Source organism: Phallusia mammillata, chromosome 1, assembly GCF_965637545.1.
Source record: "Phallusia mammillata chromosome 1, kaPhaMamm4.hap1.1, whole genome shotgun sequence".
NCBI classification, from domain to species: Eukaryota; Metazoa; Chordata; class Ascidiacea; order Phlebobranchia; family Ascidiidae; genus Phallusia; species Phallusia mammillata.
Genome location: NC_137252.1, coordinates 17,193,148 through 17,215,736, shown reverse-complemented (window position 1 = coordinate 17,215,736; position 22,589 = coordinate 17,193,148). Strand labels below are relative to the sequence as shown.

The window sequence follows — 22,589 nt, the reverse complement described above, 5'->3', positions numbered from 1 at the left end:
TTTCAAAACATTGCTTCATATGGCACCATGTGTGTGGTCTTCGTTTTTGTTGAGTGTGACATGAAAAATGTCGAAGAGTTAAATTAACGTGATAACAACCCAGAATTCCGAAATAACACTAAACGCAATTGTATTGGTTAACCTTTGTATGTAAGTGAATAGGCAAAAAGTCACATCCAAAGTGATTCCTTTTGAGCATTTAATAAAAAAATAGAATAAATTGAAACTAAATTATGTATTTAAACGTTTTTTATAATGTGTTGATAAATCGCATTTAGCTTAGAATTTGACAACTACTTTTCAGCTGTTACTAAAAAAATTCGCACATGGGGCTTCAATAAAAATAGTTTCCATCGAAAATACACGACAACAAAGGGCTAGAAAATAAAGAATTTTAATGTCATGGTACCGGGCAAAGGGCCACAACCTTTCACGAGGTGTGGTCTTTTTCACAGTAGCACTCCTGAATTTATCAAATCCTATTCGGCAAGCGCATGCGTCAGCCCCATTGCAAGATGACCCACGTCACCTGTTAAGACTTAAGTTGAAGCTGAAGCAGTCGGAGGTAATTTGCTTCATCTTTGGCGAACCAAAGCGTTCAAGGGCGAATTTGTGATTAGGAAGGTCACCTAAGAGCCTGTGACAGTTTCCATGTACGATCCCGGGCCAGTTTTCCAGGTTTCGCTTAAGGGCGTACAATTACCTCGATTAGGCTGCGTCGGTGCCACGCAATAGTTCCGAGTCGACTAAGACGCTAAACCCATAAAAGTTCGGATTTCAAACGCGCGCGAGGGCGGGGCGCTATCTTTGTCCCAGGGCGTATAAGGTGACGCGTTGGAGAGTTGTGAGCTCCCGCTATATTATATGAAAATTGCACTAGCCACATTAAAAATACAAGGCCGGAGCTCTGATTGCCACCACTTACACTGTAGTAACTGTCAGCGAGGCTACCGTTTCAAAGCCCCGCACGCCGGTAATTCCGAGTATTAGAAAGATCACTCTTCCGCCTTTGTGGCAATTGCGAATATCAAGGGTATCACTTGCACTTGGGAATAAAAGCATCACTATATGACGTAATATAGGCTACAGAAAATCCTTTGAAACACGATTTAAATTTAGGAACTTTTTACTGGGAAATTAGTTTATTTATTGCACCCGGGTAAGTTTGTACGTCAGAGATGATGACAAATAAGATTTTTCTGTGAAAATAACTTTGTTTGTGTATTATATGTCCATTACCTGCAAAAACTTGTATTGCGTTGTTCAGTGTGTACGCTTTGTATACTGATATCACAACATACTATGTTTTTTAACACATATAAACTATAAGCGTTCACTTTTTTGTACCTGCGGCCAGCAATTTCGTTGAACCTCCACTCGTGTAACTGCTTTCTGCTTTCTTTGATACGCACGAACGAAAAAGCAATACGTTTGTCACTAAGCTGATTTGCAGTCGATGGTTTCTTGGATCTTCGACTATATACGTGCTTAGAATACCGCAAAAGGTTGTTTGGGAATGCTTTAAGCAGAAATAAGTGTGGGGTGATATTTGGATATTCTATATTTATTTTTGCTTTGCCCGAAGGTATGCATTTGAGAAACGCAATGAAACAATTTAAAACAATGAAGAAGGATAATATTCAGGTTCATGCTCTTTCGGTGTATTTACTGTGAGGCTTGGAGGACCTTCTTTTTCACCACGACGTTATTTAGTTTAACTGACAAATAGCGACCGCACGTCCGCTTGCGTGAAACGAGGCCCATAGCGGAAATAATGGGCAAAATTATCGCCATACCTAAGCCTAATAAAACTGTAGTTCGCCGTCGGACCGACACAAATTATATCATCTTGCCAAAAGCACACCGATCTATAGTGCCCCGATATAGGCGTTTTAATCCCGCTCTTTGCCCAATGCCAGTCGGTGTTGGTGGGTTTTGCCAGCGCCCGAGTTGTGCAAACATCGTTTAGGCGGCGATAAAAACCCTAACACGCCTGTAGAACAGTGGGATAACGGTCTAATTGCGTTAAAAATCCGCTGCGATGAGCTGTGTGGTATTCAATTTTGAACCATTACCCCCAATCATGGCATGTGTAGACACAGGTTGTCGGCCGCAACATTGCTGTGATGGTTGTGCGGAATGTTTATAATTCATTTTTTAAATCCACTGCAAAGGTAATAGGTCAGTAAATCCAGAAAAAAGGAAGGGAATAGGTATAATTTGTGAACATTTTTCACTCCTGACATTTTTCTTAAAATAGTTTGCTTTAAATAACAATAATTTTACATAACAATACAGAGTTTGCGCCCACTAAAACGGTTTGGTGCATTGCATATTACACAAAAAGTTAGTATCTGATATTCGAGTGTCATTACGTAGGCGCACAAATTTCTGCAAAAACTTTTAACGCTTTATTTGTGGTGTAAAATGTTAAGTTTTAAGATGGATTTGAATTAATATCGACATGATTTTGTAGACAAATTTACTCACATATTTCTTACAACAAAACTGTTTTTTATCTAATCACATTATGTTGCAAACTCCACGGTCACATATTGTACGTCGTACAGATCGAAACACAGGCTTTTGCTTTCCTTAGTTTTCAAGTGTGATAAAACCGCACTTGGAGTAGATAACAAATCAACGTATCAACTGTAAAGCGCTCAAGGATTTTCCCAAACGCATGGATGGATCGAGTAATTGATCCCAAAGCCGCGTGACTGACAACTCACAACAAGAAATCCATAAATACGTAAGAGCTTGGCGTCACGGGCAGTCTGCTTTTATCGGAAACAAACACTTTAAGTTGCAACGCCAGGCCGCTAAATGCAGACTGGTAATAAAAGAGAAACATAGGATAGCAATCTATTTTTCCATGTGCCAGACTTGAATGCAGACATACGTTATGACGTAATACACCTTAATTTTACCGTGTCTAAAGATACGACGTTTGAAAGATTTTAATTACATTCTGTTGGCCAGATTTTAATTTCCATTTTTTAAGCCAACAAGCGAGCATGTATTTTGTTCCTCCTTGTCAATAAACTTTGAACAAATATCGAGGATACATTAAAAATGTACCACTTGTAAAACTTGTTTTCAGCCAGGCAAACGCTTGACAGCGGTGGACGATAATGGACTTGCCCAACTTAGCTCGCACCGCAAACAAGACAATCAACACCAATCCCATGTGTAAACTGACCTCTGGGCACATTGCACAGTTTAAAAAGCACCTGATGTTTCATGTGGATGACAGTCGAAGAGATGGGCCGTTTTAAGCTTTGCATCGCACAACAACTCCGCAGCAAGAAGGGCTGGAATAGCGATCAGTGGGTTCGTGTTTTTTAAATTTCTACGACACCACAATGGAGGTGCCGTTAACGTTAGTATTTGTGGTGATAATAGTGCTGCCTGCCCAGGCGGATAGGGGTTACGTAGTGAAAACACGAGGGTCAAAGTGGGGCGACACACTGGAAAATTCATAATCTGCTGAATTAAAGGCACTCGAACCGGGACGTTAAACCAATACAGTTCAAGCTTCCAAATTTGTTTTTTTTAGTGAATTGCTCAATATTTTTTTCACAAGTACTTCGAAGCAAAACAGCGGGCAACTGCTCACATAATTAAGCTTATAATGCAACAAATTTCACAAATGACCATAAAACACGTGGGCATACTCGAAAATGAAACTAACAAACAAACTATCTTGTATGTTTGAATAACTGCCAATGTTGAAGGAGCGACAATATATATTTTCTCCTTTATTTGAAAAAGGTCGTGTTATGATTAACAGTGAAAAAATAGATTTGAAATTTTCCTACAGTTCCGGGTGTGGTTTAGCCGAAATCTCAACAGTCGCCCAACTGATTGTCACCAAACAATTTTGCTATCCACGGATCGAAGAATGCGCACTAATTGTCCATAAACAAACAGCACGGCGCCTATTCCAAATCACCGAGGGCCAGAAGTCTTTCCCGGTGGGTCCAGGTATTTGCAAGAAAAGTCGCGTCTAAGCACATCTTCGGTTTCAGCGAGTCGCGCGGGCGTGGGAAACGGCAACACCAGGTGCAGATTGGGTTTAACTTTCGCGCCAGTTCCCGGTCGCATCAGTGGCTACCCGCGCACCGACCATTCCCGTTCAACAACCCGGCACGACCGCTGCCCCGGTCCCTCAATTCACATGCGCCCGACTCTCTGTTTGATAGAAATCGCGCACCGCAAGGTCCTTTCCAAACTATGCCTGCATCGGTGAACAATAAAAGGTAATTTAATCGGTCAGTGACGTGTGCCTGACCGAAAGCTTCGGGTGCGATTTCGTAGTAAAACTGAATGAGGAAAATTTTTTGCGGACATCACAAGACAAAATAGTTGGGAAGGAACGAAGACCCAGACACGTCATTGGTCACAAGGAGTATGTTTTGTAGGGTGACGATTCTATGCAATCTATACAAATCCGCAACAGTGTTGAAATAAGGGTACTATGTTAACAGTCGTTTGCACAAAAGTTACTTCTGAAAGATTTAAATGAGTGAAACTGGTTTCGAAGGAACACAACGCAGTACAAACAAATGACAGGCCCTGAGCGTTATATTTTCCAGTTGCCTTTATTAATCTTATAATTACATTAATACCAACATAAAAATATTCTGATGTCACCAGTTTCAAACACAGTAATTCAAATTAAGTTATATTAAGCAACTAATTATCCTTTCAAAACGTGATATTTTTTGTAAAAATCTTTGTTAAAACGGGAAAACGCTTTGGCAATGCACAATTTTCAAATGGCACCGTTTTTTTGGCAAAGGGGCCGATCACGTGTGAACAGAACAGCACACAGCCTGTCCTCCTTTCGTTGCCGTCAATGGACAAAAAAGCGGCAAATGCGATTAGCACGGAGTCAACCTGCCAAAACACCGGGCAACCGATGACAGAAAAAACACAAAAAAGGCCCCGCTGGATGAGATCAATCCTGCTCGAAAGAGATAAACCACGGGCAATGTTTAAACTCGGCCTCAGTTGCCGCCTAACGATAACAAACCTGAAGCCAAAATGTGCGAAATACCTGCCTCGATTAGCCCGACTCAGACCTTCTACTGTTGTGTTACCCAATGCGGATATGCAAGTGTCGGTAACGGCTTGGTAAGGGTTCACTTAATACGGGACTTGCAAAAGGTCGGGACAGCTTTCAAGGCTTGCATGCCGCCGCTGCTTTGTTGAGATAACTGTGCATATTTCAACCCGCCTCAAATGCGTTCTCAGCAATGAAACAATTCTTTAAAACAACAATCTTTTAACGGAGATATTATAAGTGTTGATTGTGATATATATATATATATATATATACATAGTGCAAGCAAACAAACGATTAACTTGAGAAACAGCACCAACACCAATAAACATTTTTTTGAAAAAGGTAATCTATTGAATGTCTAAAAAGTAATCTGGGAAACATTTAACATCCACTGGGATATGGTATTGTACAGTCAAAAAATGGTTAAGATAAAGTCTTGAAAAGTGTTCGAGCTGTGGACAAGATTTTAACCAAATAATACTCAAAAACTGGTTTGGTGTGCCATTTTAAAATGTAAATGACACAAAAAGGTACAAGGTTGACGTCAATGGCATTACGAAATATTAACGGATTTATTTGCACATTATCAGCCTGTATAAACTAAACATGAGCCTCGCCATTTTGTCCACGGAAAAGTACCGATTCCATTAAAATAGTCGCAAAAATTTCACTTTTGCCAAATAGAGGGGGAAATTCCTGAGTTTTTTGTGACACACGTGCGAGGATTTGAGAAAACCTTTTCGTGGATGTGGCAAACCTTAACTGACTTTTCTGAAAAGCCCAGAGAACAAACGTAAAGCTGTTGAACACGATATAACATTTCTCTGGGAAAGTAAAACAGGAAATTTGACCCGGCGATCTTACGTCACTGCACAAAGACATAATTGGTGTTGTTTCAATATTTGCTGCCCATTCACAAAAGACAGAGGAGCGTCGATTTCGGCGTCCACTCCACAGCACAATTAGCTGTACGATATAAATTACCGGTCGAGTTTTTTCTATGCTAGCAACCAACAACAGCATTAGACCAATGAAACCAAGGCACATGAGGCGTTAGTGAGGCCAATTCAATAGGATTTTTGTTTACCGCCGGTTAGGCTTGTGATAATCAGTTGAGCAACGCGTCAGTTGGCCTGTATCGTGGATCGGCGACAGTTCCGATTGGAGCTGTGGTGTCAGTGATCACATGAGAGGATCTGATTACCAACAACCTATTGTGCACCCCGGCATTGTGCTGCCGACTAATAAGTGATGGCGACTGAACCGTTTTGGAAGAACTCCTCAGTCGACAGATGAGGCACAAAGAAGCGCGGACAAAAACAGGAATTTTTATCCGATAACATTTCACCGCCGGAGCAGGCCACAACCCGATACTGTTATGTTTGTTACCCAGCACTGGGCCGGACAATGGGCTGCGAATCTGCGCTGAAACAAGGCGATGCGTCAGTGGGAAACTCGAGCCTGGTGGAAGTATTTTGAAGGAGGAAAGGGGGTTGGGACAAAAGATGATTTGCGCGATAATTGATTGAAAAATCTTCAACGTTTCTGGGGCCATCGAAAGGCTTGGATGAAAACAACTGTTGTTGCTAGGGAGAGTATCAAAATCTAGCCCAACTGGGAATTTACGTTGAACATATACCAGGGACGCTTATTCTGCACAACGGCTGCAACACAAGCAATTGATGTCGCATAACGTTGCTTTACGTCCCGATCAAAAAAATAAGAATATGGCGCCCCGGACCAATACCTTTGTGCGCCACCACATCCCTTAGTCGAATTGTAGTATAGCCCATACGTGGAAAATGAAGGCATATTTCTGGTGCCCATGGAACCAAAAGGAAACAATTTGCATTTAATTTTATTGACAAAATAAACCTTTGATTTGTACAAAACTTGTCCTACATTACCAAACACAGTTTTTGCACTTGACAGCGTACGCAGGTACACACTTCAAACTGAACTGTTAAAATAACGGAAAAAAGTAGAATAAAAGAATAACTACAAAAGCATTTCTCAGTAACACGTGATAGCAAATGATTGTGGAATCAACGTAACATGAGCAACAAAAACGCGTTTTTACTGAAGACAACCGAGCAATAGCTGAATCCGTCGTCTCCCTAGCAACGTTTTATCGGCAAATTAGTGATGTTACAAACCTGCCGTATTTCGTTACACCAACGAACAAGAGAGCCGTTATTACATGGGGTTTTGAGTCAAAACCCTCACTCAACACCGTGGGCATTTTATACGGCAACAGAAAACGGATTCCTTCCTGTTACCGCGACACGACCAGTAACAATAATCCGCATTGCGAAAATTCCATCTGTTGCCGACCCCTACTGAACGAAAGAGCAAACGCTGAGAAAGTAGCTCGGTGTGGCTTTTGTGGTTAGTTGCTGTTATAAACTTAGTCTGGGCGTCAGCTAGATAGGCGGGTGTTTGGGCCACTAACACCTTTCGCCAAAGGAAATCGCCTCCTTTGAATCACCATTTGCTGGTATACGTCGCAGGATGCTATGGAGACCCGAGAAAACAGAAGAACAGGTGGCAAACGCGATAAGGTTCCGCCTGACCGTTCATAGAGCACAAAGGTTGTTTACGCGTTGACAATCGCTGTTCGTTTGTCGGTGTAACAAAGTATAGGACCCCAAAAAATGCACAAAAGAAATGCATGTTGGGTTCCCAAACCTAAAACGCAAGAGCAAAAGACCAACCGTAAAACACGTAAATATGCAAAAGGTCCAAAACAACAAAAATAAATAGAGTAGACAAAGCGAGAAAATTTGTTTTCATGGATTGATTTGTACGAGTTAAAGCAAAACTGGTAATTTTGTTGTAAAATTAAGTTAAAAACCGGTGATGGTTTAAATAGCGCTAAACTTCAAAAACTATATTAAATTTAACTATGCGCTTGTTTCTGTACACACCAAAATGTTATCTAAATAATTGCAATTTATTGTCTTAGATTTTGGCATGTTTTTAAACCACGGACGTATGGTGATGAAAATAAAGACCGCTTTACTATTACTCTCTACCACCGTGCGCGTTTTAATACATCGTATGACCAAAAGCGACAAAACAAGTGCCATTTTTAAAAACATGTCGGGCAACAGTTCTTGCCAAAATGTGTTACAAAAGCGTACAGCGAATCAAGAGTATTGTCAGTCTCTATCTTCCATACTCATATCAAAATACTGCAAAAATACGCGGATTAACGAAGCATCAAACCCAAATTGTTACGTTACTGCTGTGGCCGGAACAAGTATTGCGTTTCCATTAAGTTTGCTGTTCACAATTATAGTGAGTTCTTCGCCACTGAGGTGCTCCATCTCCCGCAACTGGTCAGCAATCTGTAGCGCCCTCGTGCGGAGACGCTGGATCTCGTTTGATATTGGAATGGTGGGGCTGTGGGCAGGTCCCCCTTTTCCCTTGGCGTCTGGAGCAAATGAACGATGCTCAACATAAAGCATATGCACAGGACAATTTTTTTAACAGGCCCACCATGTGTATAATGACATATTTATTCAAAAAATGCTGACCACTTGACAAGGCGAGCTTGAAACTATTCTCCATGCTGTTGACATATTGCAGCAATGCTTGGACTTCTTTACTTATTTCATGTTCTTGTTCCACTCTCACTTTGGCCAGATGTCCAGAGTCCTAGGTCAGAACAAACTCATGTTACAATCGGGAACTAACCTAGCAATAATGAACCACAACAATTTTGTAACATTCCCTACAAGCTCAGCTGGGGATGCTTGGTATATTTGGGTAATGTCCATCACTTAGTGTGATTAAGTATAAACTATAGAGTTAATTATTACAGTTGGAAAACTTGCTTGTCTATGCAACAGAAACTTACATAGGAAGTCTGAGTGTATCAAGCACCTGTGTGTTGGTGCACAACCAAAATACAAAAGTCACTGCAAATTTGGGGTTTTTTATATGTAGGACTTATTACAATGAAAGAAGTCAGATTCAGACTTGTTGTGGACTCCAATGTCCTGTGTACTTTAATAAACACAGGTAAAAAATGATCCTTTACATTCGCAGCAGGCCCATAAACCTTTTAGGGAACTTTTGACAAACTCTACATAGCAATGAGTGAAAATTTCCTAACACGATTTTTAAGTGGAACTAAAGGTATTGTACATCCAGGTTATGCAAATCCATAATCCATGTCTAACACTACACCACTTACTGTTTTGGCCAGTTCAAGCCATTCTCTTTGCTTGTCATAAAGCATGGACTTCACTTGTTCAATTGAAGCAGCAGTACTTTCCAAACCTTCTGTCAAAGCATCAATTATTGGGACATCGGAAGAATTCATTGAGGGCAAATATTCCTCTTGTATTTCGTCATAAGCTGCTCCATGCTGTAACACATTGTTGTGTACAATATTACCAGGAACTTGATTTTAACACACGAAAATGAAAACATTTTAATGTTGCTATTAAATTTTCATGGTTCCATGATAAAACACCAAAGGCTACAGTGACTAGAAATGTCAATATTAGGGGGTGCAATACATACCAGCCATTGCCAAAATTTTGGTTCCATATCTTTCCATTTGTTATAAGCTTGAATAATTTGAACCTTTCGCTCCATGTCTTTTTCACACTAAACAGTTTAAACTTATTTAAACTGAAGCACAAATGACATGAATATGTACAGTGCAAAACTTTGAAATTTAATACTGATGTTGTATTTCTAAATAGCTACCAATCTGGCATTTTAAGCAAAATTTTAATAATTGTTGAAGCTGATGCACACAGTTTTTGTTAAAGTTATTTAGTGAAAGGGAATTCTGACATGCTGTGTTCAACAGTAAAAAACAACAACACATTACCAGTTGAAGTATTTTGGAGTGCTTGAAAAGAAGAGCTTCATTTGCTGTTAAACTGTCAAAAGTAGTCTTTTCTTTGGCAGTTGCTGAATGTGTCTGTTTTTGAATCTAATAAAATTTTAATATCACTACACCAATATGCACATATCTTTGACACAGTTTGACCTTTTTCATTAAAATCAAAGTTTGATCTTGAAAAACTGATTTAAATTAAACCTTACTTAATGTTAGGTTTTATTTGAACAGCAATTATATAAAATAGATACAAACCTGTGCATCAATTTTTGCAGTAAACAAATAAAGCGAATTAAGAGCACTCATTTTCATTTCAACTTTTCCTGACATCCAAGCTACATGGTTTATTTGATCTGCAACTGACATGGCATCAAATTTATCATGCTCCAATTTTGGGCCAATCGTACCACTAAGCATGGTTTCTAAGCCACTGATGTCCAAATTTTCACTGCTTTGGAATGGAGAAGGTATCTTCACTTTGTGCTTTTCACATAACAAGATAGAGAATATGTCTGTGGGTTCAAGTGAAGCACGATATATTTGTGTCAATATTTTTGTGATGTGAAGAAGCCAACCAAAACACAAAAGCAATTCCAAACTTGTCAGGTTGGTTTTTAGCATGTGTACTCTTGGATACCTACAAACAGAAAGTCATTGGAAGGAACTAAATTTTATCTCACTAAAAATAAAATCACATTACTAGGAGCTTATTTTACATGCAAAACAATAACACAAGTCTGGAAACATGCATGTTGCAAACTATATCTATGTTATGGCATGTGGCAGTTGTCTCTTTTACATCCATATCCACATGTGATAAAAAACTGGATGGATTAAAGAGTTAAAAACAAATATCAAACTGCTAGACAGCATATAATGGTAGTATTTTTTATTCATATCCCTATAAAAGTAACGGTGTAGGTGCGTTTATCATCTTTCCACCAATTGTGCCCTTACCTTTGTCGCGCTTAATAACATCCCAACGTTGCGCAGTTATTTCCGGCTTGGTGAATATCTTAGCACGATTGTGCTGCTACAATTTGTATCACCAGTGAAATAAACTCAACTCAAAACAACTAACATCAAAAGTGTTTATGCAAGCTATGGGCAAACCAAACTTACCCACTGTTCTCTAACTTTTCAATTAGGGCCTCTTTCATATCTGCATCTAAAGGCCCTTGCAACTTAGTTTTGTCAGTAGCTAGCATGATATGAACCAACTTCAACATTTCATCCACCTAACAGGCATAGTTGTTAAAACAGTTTGCTGCATATATTTATGCACACATAAAATAATAATCCAAAATATATTGTATATTGTTTGTAAATATTTTACATATTCTTACAAATACAGCTATACTGCCAGGCATAGTATGAAGTTTAAAGAGATCTTCTGGCAAATGTGATGTGTGAATTACCCTGATGAAGAAGACGACCTGTACAGGACGTCGAAACATCGGAATAAAATCACATTTGCCAGAAGAGCTCTTTAAACTTAAATACAACCATGTTTGTGAAGCAGTTATTACTTGTTATGACACTTGGACAGATGCAAGCTCATGGGGACTAAAATATCTGATGTGTGCAAATGAGGCCAAAGATTAGCTTTTGAGGTACAGCTTGGTAAAGACTACAAACTTACAGCTGCAGGATTGTTGTGTTTTGCTTGTCGAAAGGTGTCAGGATTTACATGAATAGGATTTGGTGCATACTTCAAAAGTCGGCACATTAGTGTAATGCATTCTTTTATGGATGGATTACTTGATGCCATTCCAGGTCATTTATCTAATTTCCTCCTAATAGTAATGAACCTTCATTCTACATGTCTAAAAGCACAGGAAAAATAGTTTACATAGAGTTCAAACAAAATATAGTGCAAACAAACATTTGTAAACAGTATTTTTGAATGTTCTTCAAAAACATTTGTAGTGAAGAGATGATTAGAGTTAAAAAACTTTTGTATTTAAGGCAGTATTTTTTTATTAACAGAGCATGCATTCACCCAACATAGGCACAAACTAACGACAAAATAAAATGTGTAACATTCAGTATGCAACTGCCTGTCGAAATCTATGATGTAGCAGTTTTCACCTAAATCTTGTTTAATTAAAAAAAACTGAGTGCAACTGCTTTATGATTTAATTTTGCCACACCTTACAACGCAACACCACCATAGAAGATTTTAACATTTAAAAATAACTATTAGAGACAACAGCAGGACCAAAAGCATATTAAAAAAACTCAGTTGGGGAGCTTTAAGTTTCAAAAGGTACATAAAAGAGAATGAGTAATATATATGTCACAAAATGGTATTTTATTTCAACAGTTTTAATTCTTGGAACTTTGAGTCTTTCATCTTGTTTATTTCACCAACACAATCGCTACATTCTTTTTGTAATTGTTGCATACTTTGCTGGAAGCAGAGTCTGACAAAGTTTTCAATCTGCATGTTCTGAACATCCTTCACCCTCTGGAGTATAAACGGGCAATTTGGACATCGCTTTGAATGCTCTTGCTCTGGTATATCCTCTGGTTCCCAGCCTTCTAAGTCTTTAAAACACATAAAACACCGTGCCAGGTCAGGTTCGCTTTCAGCATGGGGTCGATAAAATCCAGCATTTGCCAGATTCTCAGCAGTACATTTTGCTCCATCTTGTTCTGTATAGGGCCATCCAGCAAAAGTAGTCAAGCGGTTTTGATACAACATCATGGAGTGACTGTCAACTTCAGAAGAATCCATGATAACAGTAACAGAATATATTTTATGATAAATTTATGTTGACAAAACTGCAATAGAAGAAAATATTTATTTTGCATCTAGTCATTATAATGGCAGGTTGACCTTAAACAAATACAAACGTACAAAATTGTCTCTAATCGCAGTTCTAATGTCTCATAGTTAAACTGTGTTACCATGGTATAAATATGCATATTTATGCGATTGCAAGTCGCTGCTTACAAAGTTTAATACCCTACAATTTGTTCGACTTACAATTGAGGGCAGCTTAAAAGCGGGGACGGCCTACATTTTAAAATTATGTCGGCTTACAAATTACAATCAAGTAAATACGTTAGGCATCTTTCTTGGGAGCAGCAAAACAGAACATAGCAAGTACACTTCATCTCATTTCACAATTATATTCAACTCACACAAACAAAATCCGCAATTCAACAAACACTTACTGGACTTGAAGTTGAAAATTAAAAAATGGGCGCCATAGACTCGCAACACTTTGAAAGAGACAGCAGAAGAAGTAAAATAAAATAAAAATACAAGGGACATGGTCGAATGAGCAAGGGTGTGGCCTGGTGGCCCTTGCGCAGACATGAAAAACTTGATCGAGATCGTTTTCGGGATTCTGTAGTGCCTGGGTTCAAACCGAGGCGACAATATTACTTTGCATTATTTAAAGTTTGGCATCTGCACAAATCAAACTATGACACAGTAGTGCCAGTCAGGGCTGCCACTGAGAATTTTAAGATATCCCAAGGTTACCTCACCAAAAATCCCAAGGTTTGTCCAAAAATCCCAAGATAACCAAAAAATGGCAAATACACAGTTTAAATCCTAGCTGGCGCAGGCAACATAATCTATATGGTTACACCAGGTCCCAGTCATCTGTACTTTTGAAAAGACGCTAAGAAATACCAGAAAAATACAAAAGAAAAATATATTTTTTGTACATGTTTTTAGTGGCACATAATACACCGAAAAGCCTGTAGCACTAGCCTGACTCATAAGTTTTGACAGAGAACTTCGATCAACTTACACTTCTTCGAACACAAAATTGATGAAGCACTGTTACGTAAATCGTTACATAAAAAGATGATTTTTGCAAATGGATATTTTTTGTTCGCAACAATAGTATTAATTGTATCTTAAACGTATTAAATGAATAATTTAAAAAAATCCCAAGGTTTAAAAAGTTTTTCCCAAGATCCCAAGCTCAACACTGAAATCCCAAGATCTTGGGAAAAATCCCAAGGAGTGGCAGCCCTGGTGCCAGTGAAACAAAATGAGGAAACGGGTTGATGTGCAGACAAATGCAAAACACAATAATAAAAGGACGTAGCAGGTGAAAAGTCGCAACTCGATTGATAAGACAATAAGACACTCACTCCAGAACCACTATATTGATAAACAACAAGATGTGTTTACAAAAAGTTGCGATTTAAGTTTTTTCCGTGTTTGTTTGAATTGTGTGGCAATAAAATCAATGACAATTCCCGCATTTGTACACACCTCAGAGCTCTGACAGAATCGTTAATTGAGTTTTTTTGCTTGTGTGTAAAAATATACTTAAACAGTTGATTTTTAAGTATTTTCTCTTGTTTGGTCTTTACTGGGTTTTGTGTATGCTGGGCCACGTGAAATAACCTTTCGGAAAGGGTAACAAAAGCTAACATTAAGAAAAATGTCAAACGTTAATTTTCAAACTGCACACGACATTACAAACATCTTATTGGCCCCGTCGACACCAAATCTTTTTCAGGATTTTGGCTTACACTAAGTTTGTTTTTGTTATTTGTTTGATTCAAAACAGGAGTCTTTAACCGAACAGTTTGATGCTTAACAAAATACATGTTTAGTGTCATCAATTTATTTCTGGAATGATATACCGAAAAACAATTTGACGGCAATTAATATTCGAAAAAAGAAAGAAATCACCATAGAACTGCTGCTAAATGATAATGAATGAATGTTCAGTAACAAATTAATAAAAATCAGTTTCGACAACCATGCTTTTGTGTGTAAAATTGACATGAACGGAAAAATATGCACAAAATTAAGAAAGAAGCACTACATAAATAAATAACACATCAATAGGCTATTAATACTCTAAATTGCCCGCCAAGTAGGCCTAACATTGGATGTTATTTATCAAATAAGCCTCCTGTTTGGTTAACTTTCGAGACGCAACTGGTATACAGCTGGTTGTTACGTTCCATGTTTTTTCCGTATAGTTATTGGCGAAATTCAACAAGGTGTGATATACTGATATTGCGAAAATCAACATGGTGTGATGGCAACACAGACAAAGACTAATTCCCGTTTCCTATGAAATGTGATCACGTCTCAAATTGCACGCTGTATGTTTTGCCAACAGAAGGCAGGATGTCCTGTTCTTTTGCACACGGCTCGGTTTTCTCGGATTGTGACAAAAACGTTAAGGCTGTTGTTAAACCATCTAGAACCATGCATTTCAAAAATAAATGTATATTTTCTCGTAATATAAAACTAAAGATTGCAAATATTTCTTTCAGTTCCGAAATGCCGGGTGGTTTTTGTTACGATTTTTACACAATTCTAAATTACAGTAGCATTTGCAAATAAAATGTTTAAAAATGCTGTGTACAAGTAGGGGGAGATGCGGGACCATTGAGCATGAAGGACCTTTGGGCCATCATGCGTTTCTCTCAAACTGGTCGCTGTAACGAGTTCTCAATCATGCGTTAAAGTACTTGTGTTGCAAGAGTTTTAAAGCTGTAACAGCAAGAAGGTCAGTCACTTACAGAAGAAACTGTGAGCATAACTAAGTTTTCGCAGCTTGAAAGTAAATATTTTACTCCTTTACATTTTTGTAATTTCTTTACAAGAGAAAGCTAGTTAAAACACAAACTTTGCAGGATATTAGTTAGTCAATTGTAGCGTTAGATGAGCATTAGTATTTCTTAAGTTGATCTGTGTAACGTAGTTTAATCAGATAAGTTCGTAATGGTGGCAATACAGGACCATTGGACCAGTTGTTCACAGGACCATTGGGCATGGCCCAAAGGTCCTTTGACTTTATACCTTAATAGCGTTAATACATGCGTTGTGCTTGTGGGTTTTAAGTATGAATTTTTGTGTTGGGCCTATGTATTTATGTTGCATATTAAACTGTCAAAAACCTTTACACAAATGAATTGTTATATCAATAGAGTCTGATATTAGTCTAGTAAATTATATAACCTATATCAAATGCCTACTTTAAAAAAAAATAAAGAAAAGTATAGACATTATACTGACTCTAGCTTGAGAAAAGCTGTTCAAGAAGTTTTGGATAAAAAATGTAGCACCCGAGAAGCCGCTTTCAGCAACAACATTCCTCGTGCAACAAAGATACATCAAAGAGGCGAAATCTACATCAACCCCTAACTTAAGCAGTTATGACTTGTGAACTGTGATTTGGGCGGGAACTTGGCCGAATGGCCTGGCGCGCCTGACCCACATACAGGCATAAAAAACCTGATCGGGATTCGTCCCCGGGGTATCCTGGGCTCGAACCCCGTGAACGACAAAGGGCAATTTTCAGTTCTCGGACTGTCGCCTGATTGTCGAAAAATACATTGAAAAAAAAGTGATTTCTTGTATTTGTGGGCCTATAAAGCTATTGATGCTGGTTGTATTTCGTTCTTTTGATTACTATTAGATTTCTTTTTCAATAAAATTGTTCTACAGTACTTTCAAACACAACACTTAATAAGCTCCCTCATGCGTGGATTAATGGTCCATATCACATGAAAATACTGGCCCAAAAGTCCTTTATGCGAGGCTCAATGGTCCCCAAGGGTAAGGACCTTTGAGCCATATTTTTTGTAATTTTTAAAACGGAATATCTTGCCAACGCATTTCCAAATAAGAAAGTTATGCCCTTGTGTAAGTGTGTTAAAACGTGTAGTATTACTACAGGTGTTCAAATTTTTCTTTCGAACTCAAAGAAATAGTCATGAAAAACTGAATTTTGGCCCAATGGTCCCACATCTCCCCCTAAGTTAGTAAGTTATTAAAGATAGTATAGGCTACCAGCAAAACAACCAATAACAAAGCGAATGAGTTTTTTAAAACTATATCTTCGTGGAGCTTTAGTCGAATTGTATGATGGCTCGCCCTTCAATTTTTCCTTTTTTCTGCAGTTCGAGTGCTTCGTTTATTTCGTCAAGTTTGAAATAACTGATTGGTGGACAAGTCATCTGTAACAAAATAAATTTTAATAAGAGAGTATTTATGTTCTCTTGCGTTTTGGATCGTTGTAATAGGAAAATCATTTTGATAATACTCAACCGTCTTAAGATGAACATATTCAAAACTGAAATCAGCTCTAAAATTGCCATTTATGTTACCCAGCGATCACGTTCAGTAGCTCACTTGGTAAAAGGCGAGTCCTGAAAAGGCTTCTGTCGGGGCCCGGGGGTTCGAATCCCACTGCATTGTTTGGCCTGTGGCTTCTTTCGGTGTACAAATTCGACAGTAAGTCAATATGCCTGACTTGCTATGATATGCATATCAGTGTGCGGTGATCGCTGCATGAACGCTTCTAATCTCTGTTTTGAATTAATGTTCATCTTAACGGATGAATGGTCAAACTGGCGATCCCCAACTACGAGCTGGCATATGCAGTATACGACACAGGCAATGTGATTCGACTTTCGACGGGCTTTCACTAAACCTGTGTGGCTCAATTATTAGCGCACGAGTCGCGGAAATAGCTCCTGTTGTGGGTACGAATTCCACCGCAGGCTAGATTTTTTTGGACTATTTCTTGTCAGATTTACTTTAACAAAATAACTACCACCTTACATAAATGCCCACTGTGGAATATTATTTTAAGCAGAACTATTTTAATTACAGTCAATTCTGACCTTGTTCTCAGCAACTAGCGTGATCAATTTCTTCAGCTGTTCACGAGATCCCATCAAACTCCCTTTGATTTCTTTTGACCACATTGATATGTCAGGCGCTGGATAACTTCCGGTTCCACCTCGAAGTCCAACCATCACCATCGTTCCATTCTAAATATATCGTATGTGTTCTGATTCACATAAACACAGCCGTAGAGCATGACAAAAATATCTTGCATTGATATGAGCTTATTTAAAAAATTAGGCTAAAAAGCAGTGGCGCCTGATAGGTTAATTACACGGAAACCTGTAAATAAGAAGCCAAACAATTTTATTAATATTGAAATCAGGTATATCTCTTATATGCACTTAACTGTCATTGGTAAACAAGCGGCACAAAACATGTTTATTATTTCCTTTTGTAACTTTGCTTTAAGAAGGTAAGGCGATACGAAACATCGCCAAAGGGATAAGGGGCAAAAGACGCCATGAAGCAAACTGATCAATATAAATGTGTTTATTTGTTTACCGGTCGAAGGCTCTGGTAAGCGATGTTGGTGCTTTGAGGTGTACCGACCATATCCAACACTGCATCGAAACCTCCGTTCAAACCTTTTTCCTTGGTTAGAGCAACCAAATCTGCAACACTTGCGCCATCTTTCCAAAGCACCTTGTCATCGCAACGATGAATTTTGCAAAACCGCTCAAGTCGTCCTTCCTGTAGTAAACCAAGTTTGTTGAAAGGCGTTTTGTAAATACTGTGTGCACTAGTCAATAATTTACTGTAACTACCACAGCCTATGTAAGGGGCTAAAGCAGTGGTTCCTAACCTGGGGTTTGCCGACATAAATTAAGGTTTTAAAAGAGGTATTTGTCTATGGGTTAGCACAAACCTGATAAATTTATGAAAAAGTTGTTTGACTAAAAAAGTTATAAACCACTTGAACAAAGGTAAGAGAAATAGTATAACTTACGGATGTACTGCTGATGACAATCTTAGTCTTTTTCGGTAAAAAAGCTCTTGCAATTTGGTAGCACCAGGCGCTTAGTCCGCCAGTTGACGTAATCAGTAAACTGGTTTCTCCTTTCAATTAAAGTTCGGGTTGAAAACGCTTCATAAAGACACATTTTGCCACTGGCAATCTGATACAATAGGTTTTGCAAATAAAGTACTCTACCTAAAAGTGTCAACCGATTTAGCAGCATATAAACGCTACAAAAAGATGACTGAGTGTTTGGCGCAACGGCTACGGTTTTATTCTAATCCTGAACACTTGCGTTTTCGTAAGTAAGAAACATTGGTGACATTGCTTTAACCCAGTGTAACTATGAGCTGAACTGTGTTAAAGCCACCAACTCCAAGTCGGAAAACAATCAATCTTTTTTTTACCAATTTGCATAAATTCAGGCAGTTTGAAGACGGGCATTGTGAGAACAACCCGTTTACTTTAAACCAAAACCTAATTATCCGTTGTCCGGCCACCGATTATACAATAAAACAAACAATTAAACGGCTTAAGCCCAATTGGGCCATTTTTGTATTCTTTTACGATAAATTTAGTATGATTTCAATGACTGATGTGAAGCCTTGAAGAGCACATGTCCGTTTTTAAATGGGAATGTACTCTCCATGACAATTTTGCGTCAAAGAACAAATGATCATTTTACCTTCAAGTTTAACAATATTTTCCAAAAGTGGCTTGATCGAATCTAATGCGCCATAACTGGTCAAACCCGCACAGCCCAACATACATCCGACTTCAAGTGGAACAACATCAGGTAACTTCAGTACATCTTGAGCATTAAACACGCTGACGAACGTGGCGTAGCTACAAGTTGCAAAAAATATAGGTTCAAAATTATATTCATATCTTTTGTGTGCATTACTTTTAAAAAAGCACAATTTCTGACAAACACCTACCCTCCTGGTGTACCTATTCCGTAATTTCCTCCTAGTCTTTTGGCGCATTTATTTGGTGCATACTGGGCACAATATCCACAGGTGTTGCAGCCCCTGCAGGAGTATACAACCACAGGGTCTCCCAGGTTAAGAGCAGATCCTGAAAGTAATCACACGAGGACAGGGTAGTTGCTAAAAATGCTTGAAAATAAAATTCGGACGCGCAAATTTCAGTAAACTTTGTCTAAGAAAAAACATTGTAACATATTGGTTAAACCTTTGTCGGCCACATTAAAGTCAGATCCTAAAAGTAAACACATAAGGACAGGGTGGTCGCAAAACAGTTTGAAAATAAAATTCTTTAAAAATACCTGCTGGTTGTTTTTTTCCAATGGAATAGACGATGCCGGCAATTTCGTGACCAAAAGTTATCGGAAATTTGTAAAAGAAATCGGATAGATTAATTGAAACCCCTTCGCCAAGTGACACAACATCACCCCACATCATTATATCGGATGCGCAAATTCCAGTAAACTTTGTCTGAGAAAAAACTTTGTAGTATGTTGGTAAAACTATTTCTTTAAACTATAGTTGGTTTCGAAAAGAAATCCTAACTTTTTTCACAACTACACTTATGGTAGCAGATTGTATGGAATTTATTGGTTTTAAATCCGAGCAAGTATGTTTCGAATCTTGCAGCGTGTTTAAATTAACAAATGTAAAGTAAAAAGTACGTTTTCGAATTCCACTTTACTTTATAGAGATATTTCTTTTTTACGTTGTTTTGGGGACATAAATTGTGCATGTAGCTTGTTTGATAATCGCTGTTTTTGTTTTGACATACTTTCACAACGATTCCCCCATCCGGAGCATCGGGTATTGCTGTTTCACTGAAAACCAAAGGCTCATTGGGTTTTACTAATTGAGCTCGGTACATGTTTAAGATGGATCCACACAACAACCTTATTCTAAATTTAACAGAAAACAAAATTTACATTTAAATTTTTGCAATCAAACAATAACTTTTGGCTAAAAAAAAATAGTATTTTAGTATATTACATGAGTACATAAAACGTCGCGACATAAGATTGTAGACAAAGCTCTACAAGTTTATCGCACTACACTAAAGTTGAGGTAATTATGCTAAGTTTGTTGAAGCAAACAGTTCATGTATCTCGACTCGAATCAACTCTATATAGAGTCTATAGATCTGCTGTCTGCAAACGTTTCCACGCAAAAGCACCAAGTTTTGCAATACACAGTAATAAGCAGGTGTACTACAAATAATGAGTGTAATTTTCATCAGCAATGCCTGACCCGAATTTTCACATTTGGACTCATTTTTTCTTCTCGTATCCTATAAAACCTACGTGACACAATGGGCACAATTCGTGCAGGGGTTTCATGCAGTTTTCACGTGCGATATCACGCCATTATTTAAACGTGATATAAAACGTCGAGACAAGATATAACTATTCTAAAAATGCTGATCCATGATGTGTTTTTCTAATCTCCGTGTAAGGACTTACGTGCCAAACACGGATTTTTCCAGGAAGCTAAAAAGTATGTTTGTGGAAACTGTTTTGTCTTGAAGGGTTAGCAAGCTAGCGGTGCACAGAAACCTACAAGACAACCACTTAAAGATACTGACTCTACAAAAGTCAAGAGACAACGTAGTCTTATTTCACAATAAATCAACAACAAGGCTGGTCATACTTTCTTCCAATTTATTTGTATTTTAATCAATTTTGGAACTAAATGCTTTTCTCCATGTCTTCAAAAATGTAAAAAATTTAGTCACTCAGTTTAATCTGCAGCAAAACAAACTTTAACCACAGGAAATTATGTAACATTCTATAGATTTTCTGAACAAGATTTTGTAAAAAGAGTTTATTGCACAAGCATTGCTTTTTATGCTAAAATACATTGACTTGATCAGAGTTCAAGGGTAACCTTCAACCATAAGGTTCGAACTAACCACGTCCTTTTCAGTTCATAATTAAATTATATGAGATTTTCAACAATTCAACATTCAACAAATCGTTTTTCAACTAGGCTAAAGAATTGCTAGTTGTGGGGCCAATCTAATTTATAGTTAAACCAACTCGAACGTTCAAGTTTTGTCAATATTTTCACGGTTATAACTAGGGTAATTATTTTTTGACCTAAAAACGAAAAATTTTGACCTACAAATAGAAAATTTTGACAAATTTTGACCTTAAAAAACTTTTTTTTGACAAAATTTTGACCTATGAAGAATTCAAGTAGTTAAATTACGCATTATCGTTCAAAAAGTTAAAATATGGCTGGGCTAATTTAACTAGAGCGAAAGAATGTTCAAAAGTCTAAGAGAAGGGCAAAAATCTGAACATAGACCTAACCTATTCTGAAAAGGGAATGAGTTAATTAAAAATCACTGCCAACTACAGCTAAGACACAACGAAAATTATTCAATACATTTGTATAAACGAAAGATACATGAAGTATCTAAAGCAAAACCGAAGCAAGAGCTGCACCTAACCTGCAGCTGGAGTAAAATGACTTAGGACCTACCAAAATTTTGCACGTTTTGAGGTGTGTTGAGCATCACGCCATATCAACCTAATTGTTTTACTCACTTGATGGTTTATGATTCGCAATAATTGGGGCAATGAGCCAATTACAACAGTATAAAGTAAGCTACAAGGTGTAAAATGAATATTTCACTGGTAGTGCAACCTCTACAACACCACGACAATGCAGTTTGTAAACAATTTTAACTTTGTAAACAATTTTGACTTTGTAAACAATTTTGACAATTTTTGACCTATTCTAAAAATTTTGACAAAATTTTGACTTTTTTTGACAAGTCAAAAAATATTTGCCCTAGTTATAACCTATACACATTCTTTCACAATGTGCAAGTATTAAGTTTGACATTCTATGAAACTACATTAGCAAGGTCACAACCCAAATTTGTAACAAAAGTTATGATAATTAGTGGCTTACTACATTTTTAGCATTCGATATTGTATTTACGTTATTTTGTTCTTAAAAATGGCGATAGAGACTAAACCTTATAGCCGCATCTTGTACCACGACAATCTCAAAAATTATGTATCTTGACTGGACAAAGCTTTGTGCTGTCATGCTACACTTTACAATTAATATTAAGC

At 37.8% G+C, this 22,589-nt stretch overlaps 3 protein-coding genes across 5 annotated transcripts; all 3 read right to left on the bottom strand.

Annotated features, from left to right (window-relative positions):
• Window positions 1-6,913: 6,913 nt before the first annotated feature.
• LOC145238205 (uncharacterized) lies at window positions 6,914-11,703 on the bottom strand. 3 transcript variants are annotated; one of them, XM_080101308.1, is made up of 8 exons: window positions 11,575-11,703; window positions 11,055-11,170; window positions 10,188-10,569; window positions 9,921-10,025; window positions 9,605-9,691; window positions 9,273-9,446; window positions 8,573-8,731; window positions 6,914-8,507 (listed from the first exon to the last, which is right to left on the bottom strand). In XM_080101308.1, exons 1-8 carry the CDS (start codon window positions 11,701-11,703, stop codon window positions 8,367-8,369), a joined length of 1,293 nt encoding a protein of 430 aa, XP_079957434.1. In that variant the 3' UTR covers window positions 6,914-8,366. The 3 variants fall into 3 exon arrangements, with proteins under 3 accessions (XP_079957434.1, XP_079957425.1, XP_079957443.1); XM_080101299.1 differs by having other exon boundaries at window positions 8,611-8,731; XM_080101317.1 differs by lacking the exon at window positions 11,575-11,703 and adding an exon at window positions 10,890-10,965 and having other exon boundaries at window positions 8,611-8,731; window positions 11,055-11,116.
• Window positions 11,704-11,757: 54 nt separating this feature from the next.
• On the bottom strand, window positions 11,758-12,740 carry LOC145238220 (baculoviral IAP repeat-containing protein 5.1-B-like). The gene has a single exon (XM_080101330.1). The coding sequence runs from the start codon at window positions 12,670-12,672 to the stop codon at window positions 12,247-12,249; it is 426 nt and encodes a 141-aa protein (XP_079957456.1). The 5' UTR covers window positions 12,673-12,740; the 3' UTR covers window positions 11,758-12,246.
• A 2,833-nt stretch (window positions 12,741-15,573) lies between these two features.
• Window positions 15,574-20,397, bottom strand: LOC145233077 (6-hydroxyhexanoate dehydrogenase-like). Its single transcript, XM_080097739.1, has 8 exons — window positions 20,279-20,397; window positions 19,806-19,974; window positions 19,456-19,594; window positions 19,203-19,363; window positions 18,509-18,618; window positions 18,064-18,252; window positions 17,556-17,705; window positions 15,574-16,886 (listed from the first exon to the last, which is right to left on the bottom strand). Exons 1-8 carry the CDS (start codon window positions 20,369-20,371, stop codon window positions 16,779-16,781), a joined length of 1,119 nt encoding a protein of 372 aa, XP_079953865.1. The 5' UTR covers window positions 20,372-20,397; the 3' UTR covers window positions 15,574-16,778.
• Window positions 20,398-22,589: the final 2,192 nt, after the last annotated feature.

What these genes read in the sequence shown, in the direction of transcription:
- LOC145238220 (XM_080101330.1), bottom strand. Translation starts at nt 12,672, where the DNA reads ATGGATTCTTCTGAAGTTGACAGTCACTCCATGATGTTGTATCAAAAC.
- LOC145233077 (XM_080097739.1), bottom strand. Translation starts at nt 20,371, where the DNA reads ATGTACCGAGCTCAATTAGTAAAACCCAATGAGCCTTTGGTTTTCAGT. An exon ending in AAATATTGTTAAACTTGAAG is followed by an intron (nt 18,619 to 19,202) that starts GTAAAATGATCA and finishes TTTAATTGAAAG; the next exon opens with GAGAAACCAGTTTACTGATT. An exon ending in CTTACCAGAGCCTTCGACCG is followed by an intron (nt 17,706 to 18,063) that starts GTAAACAAATAA and finishes CGATATATTTAG; the next exon opens with AATGGAACGATGGTGATGGT.
- LOC145238205 (XM_080101299.1), bottom strand. Translation starts at nt 11,703, where the DNA reads ATGGCATCAAGTAATCCATCCATAAAAGAATGCATTACACTAATGTGC. An exon ending in ACTCCAAAATACTTCAACTG is followed by an intron (nt 9,692 to 9,920) that starts GTAATGTGTTGT and finishes TAAACTGTTTAG; the next exon opens with TGTGAAAAAGACATGGAGCG. An exon ending in CAAGCTCGCCTTGTCAAGTG is followed by an intron (nt 8,508 to 8,610) that starts GTCAGCATTTTT and finishes CATTTGCTCCAG; the next exon opens with ACGCCAAGGGAAAAGGGGGA.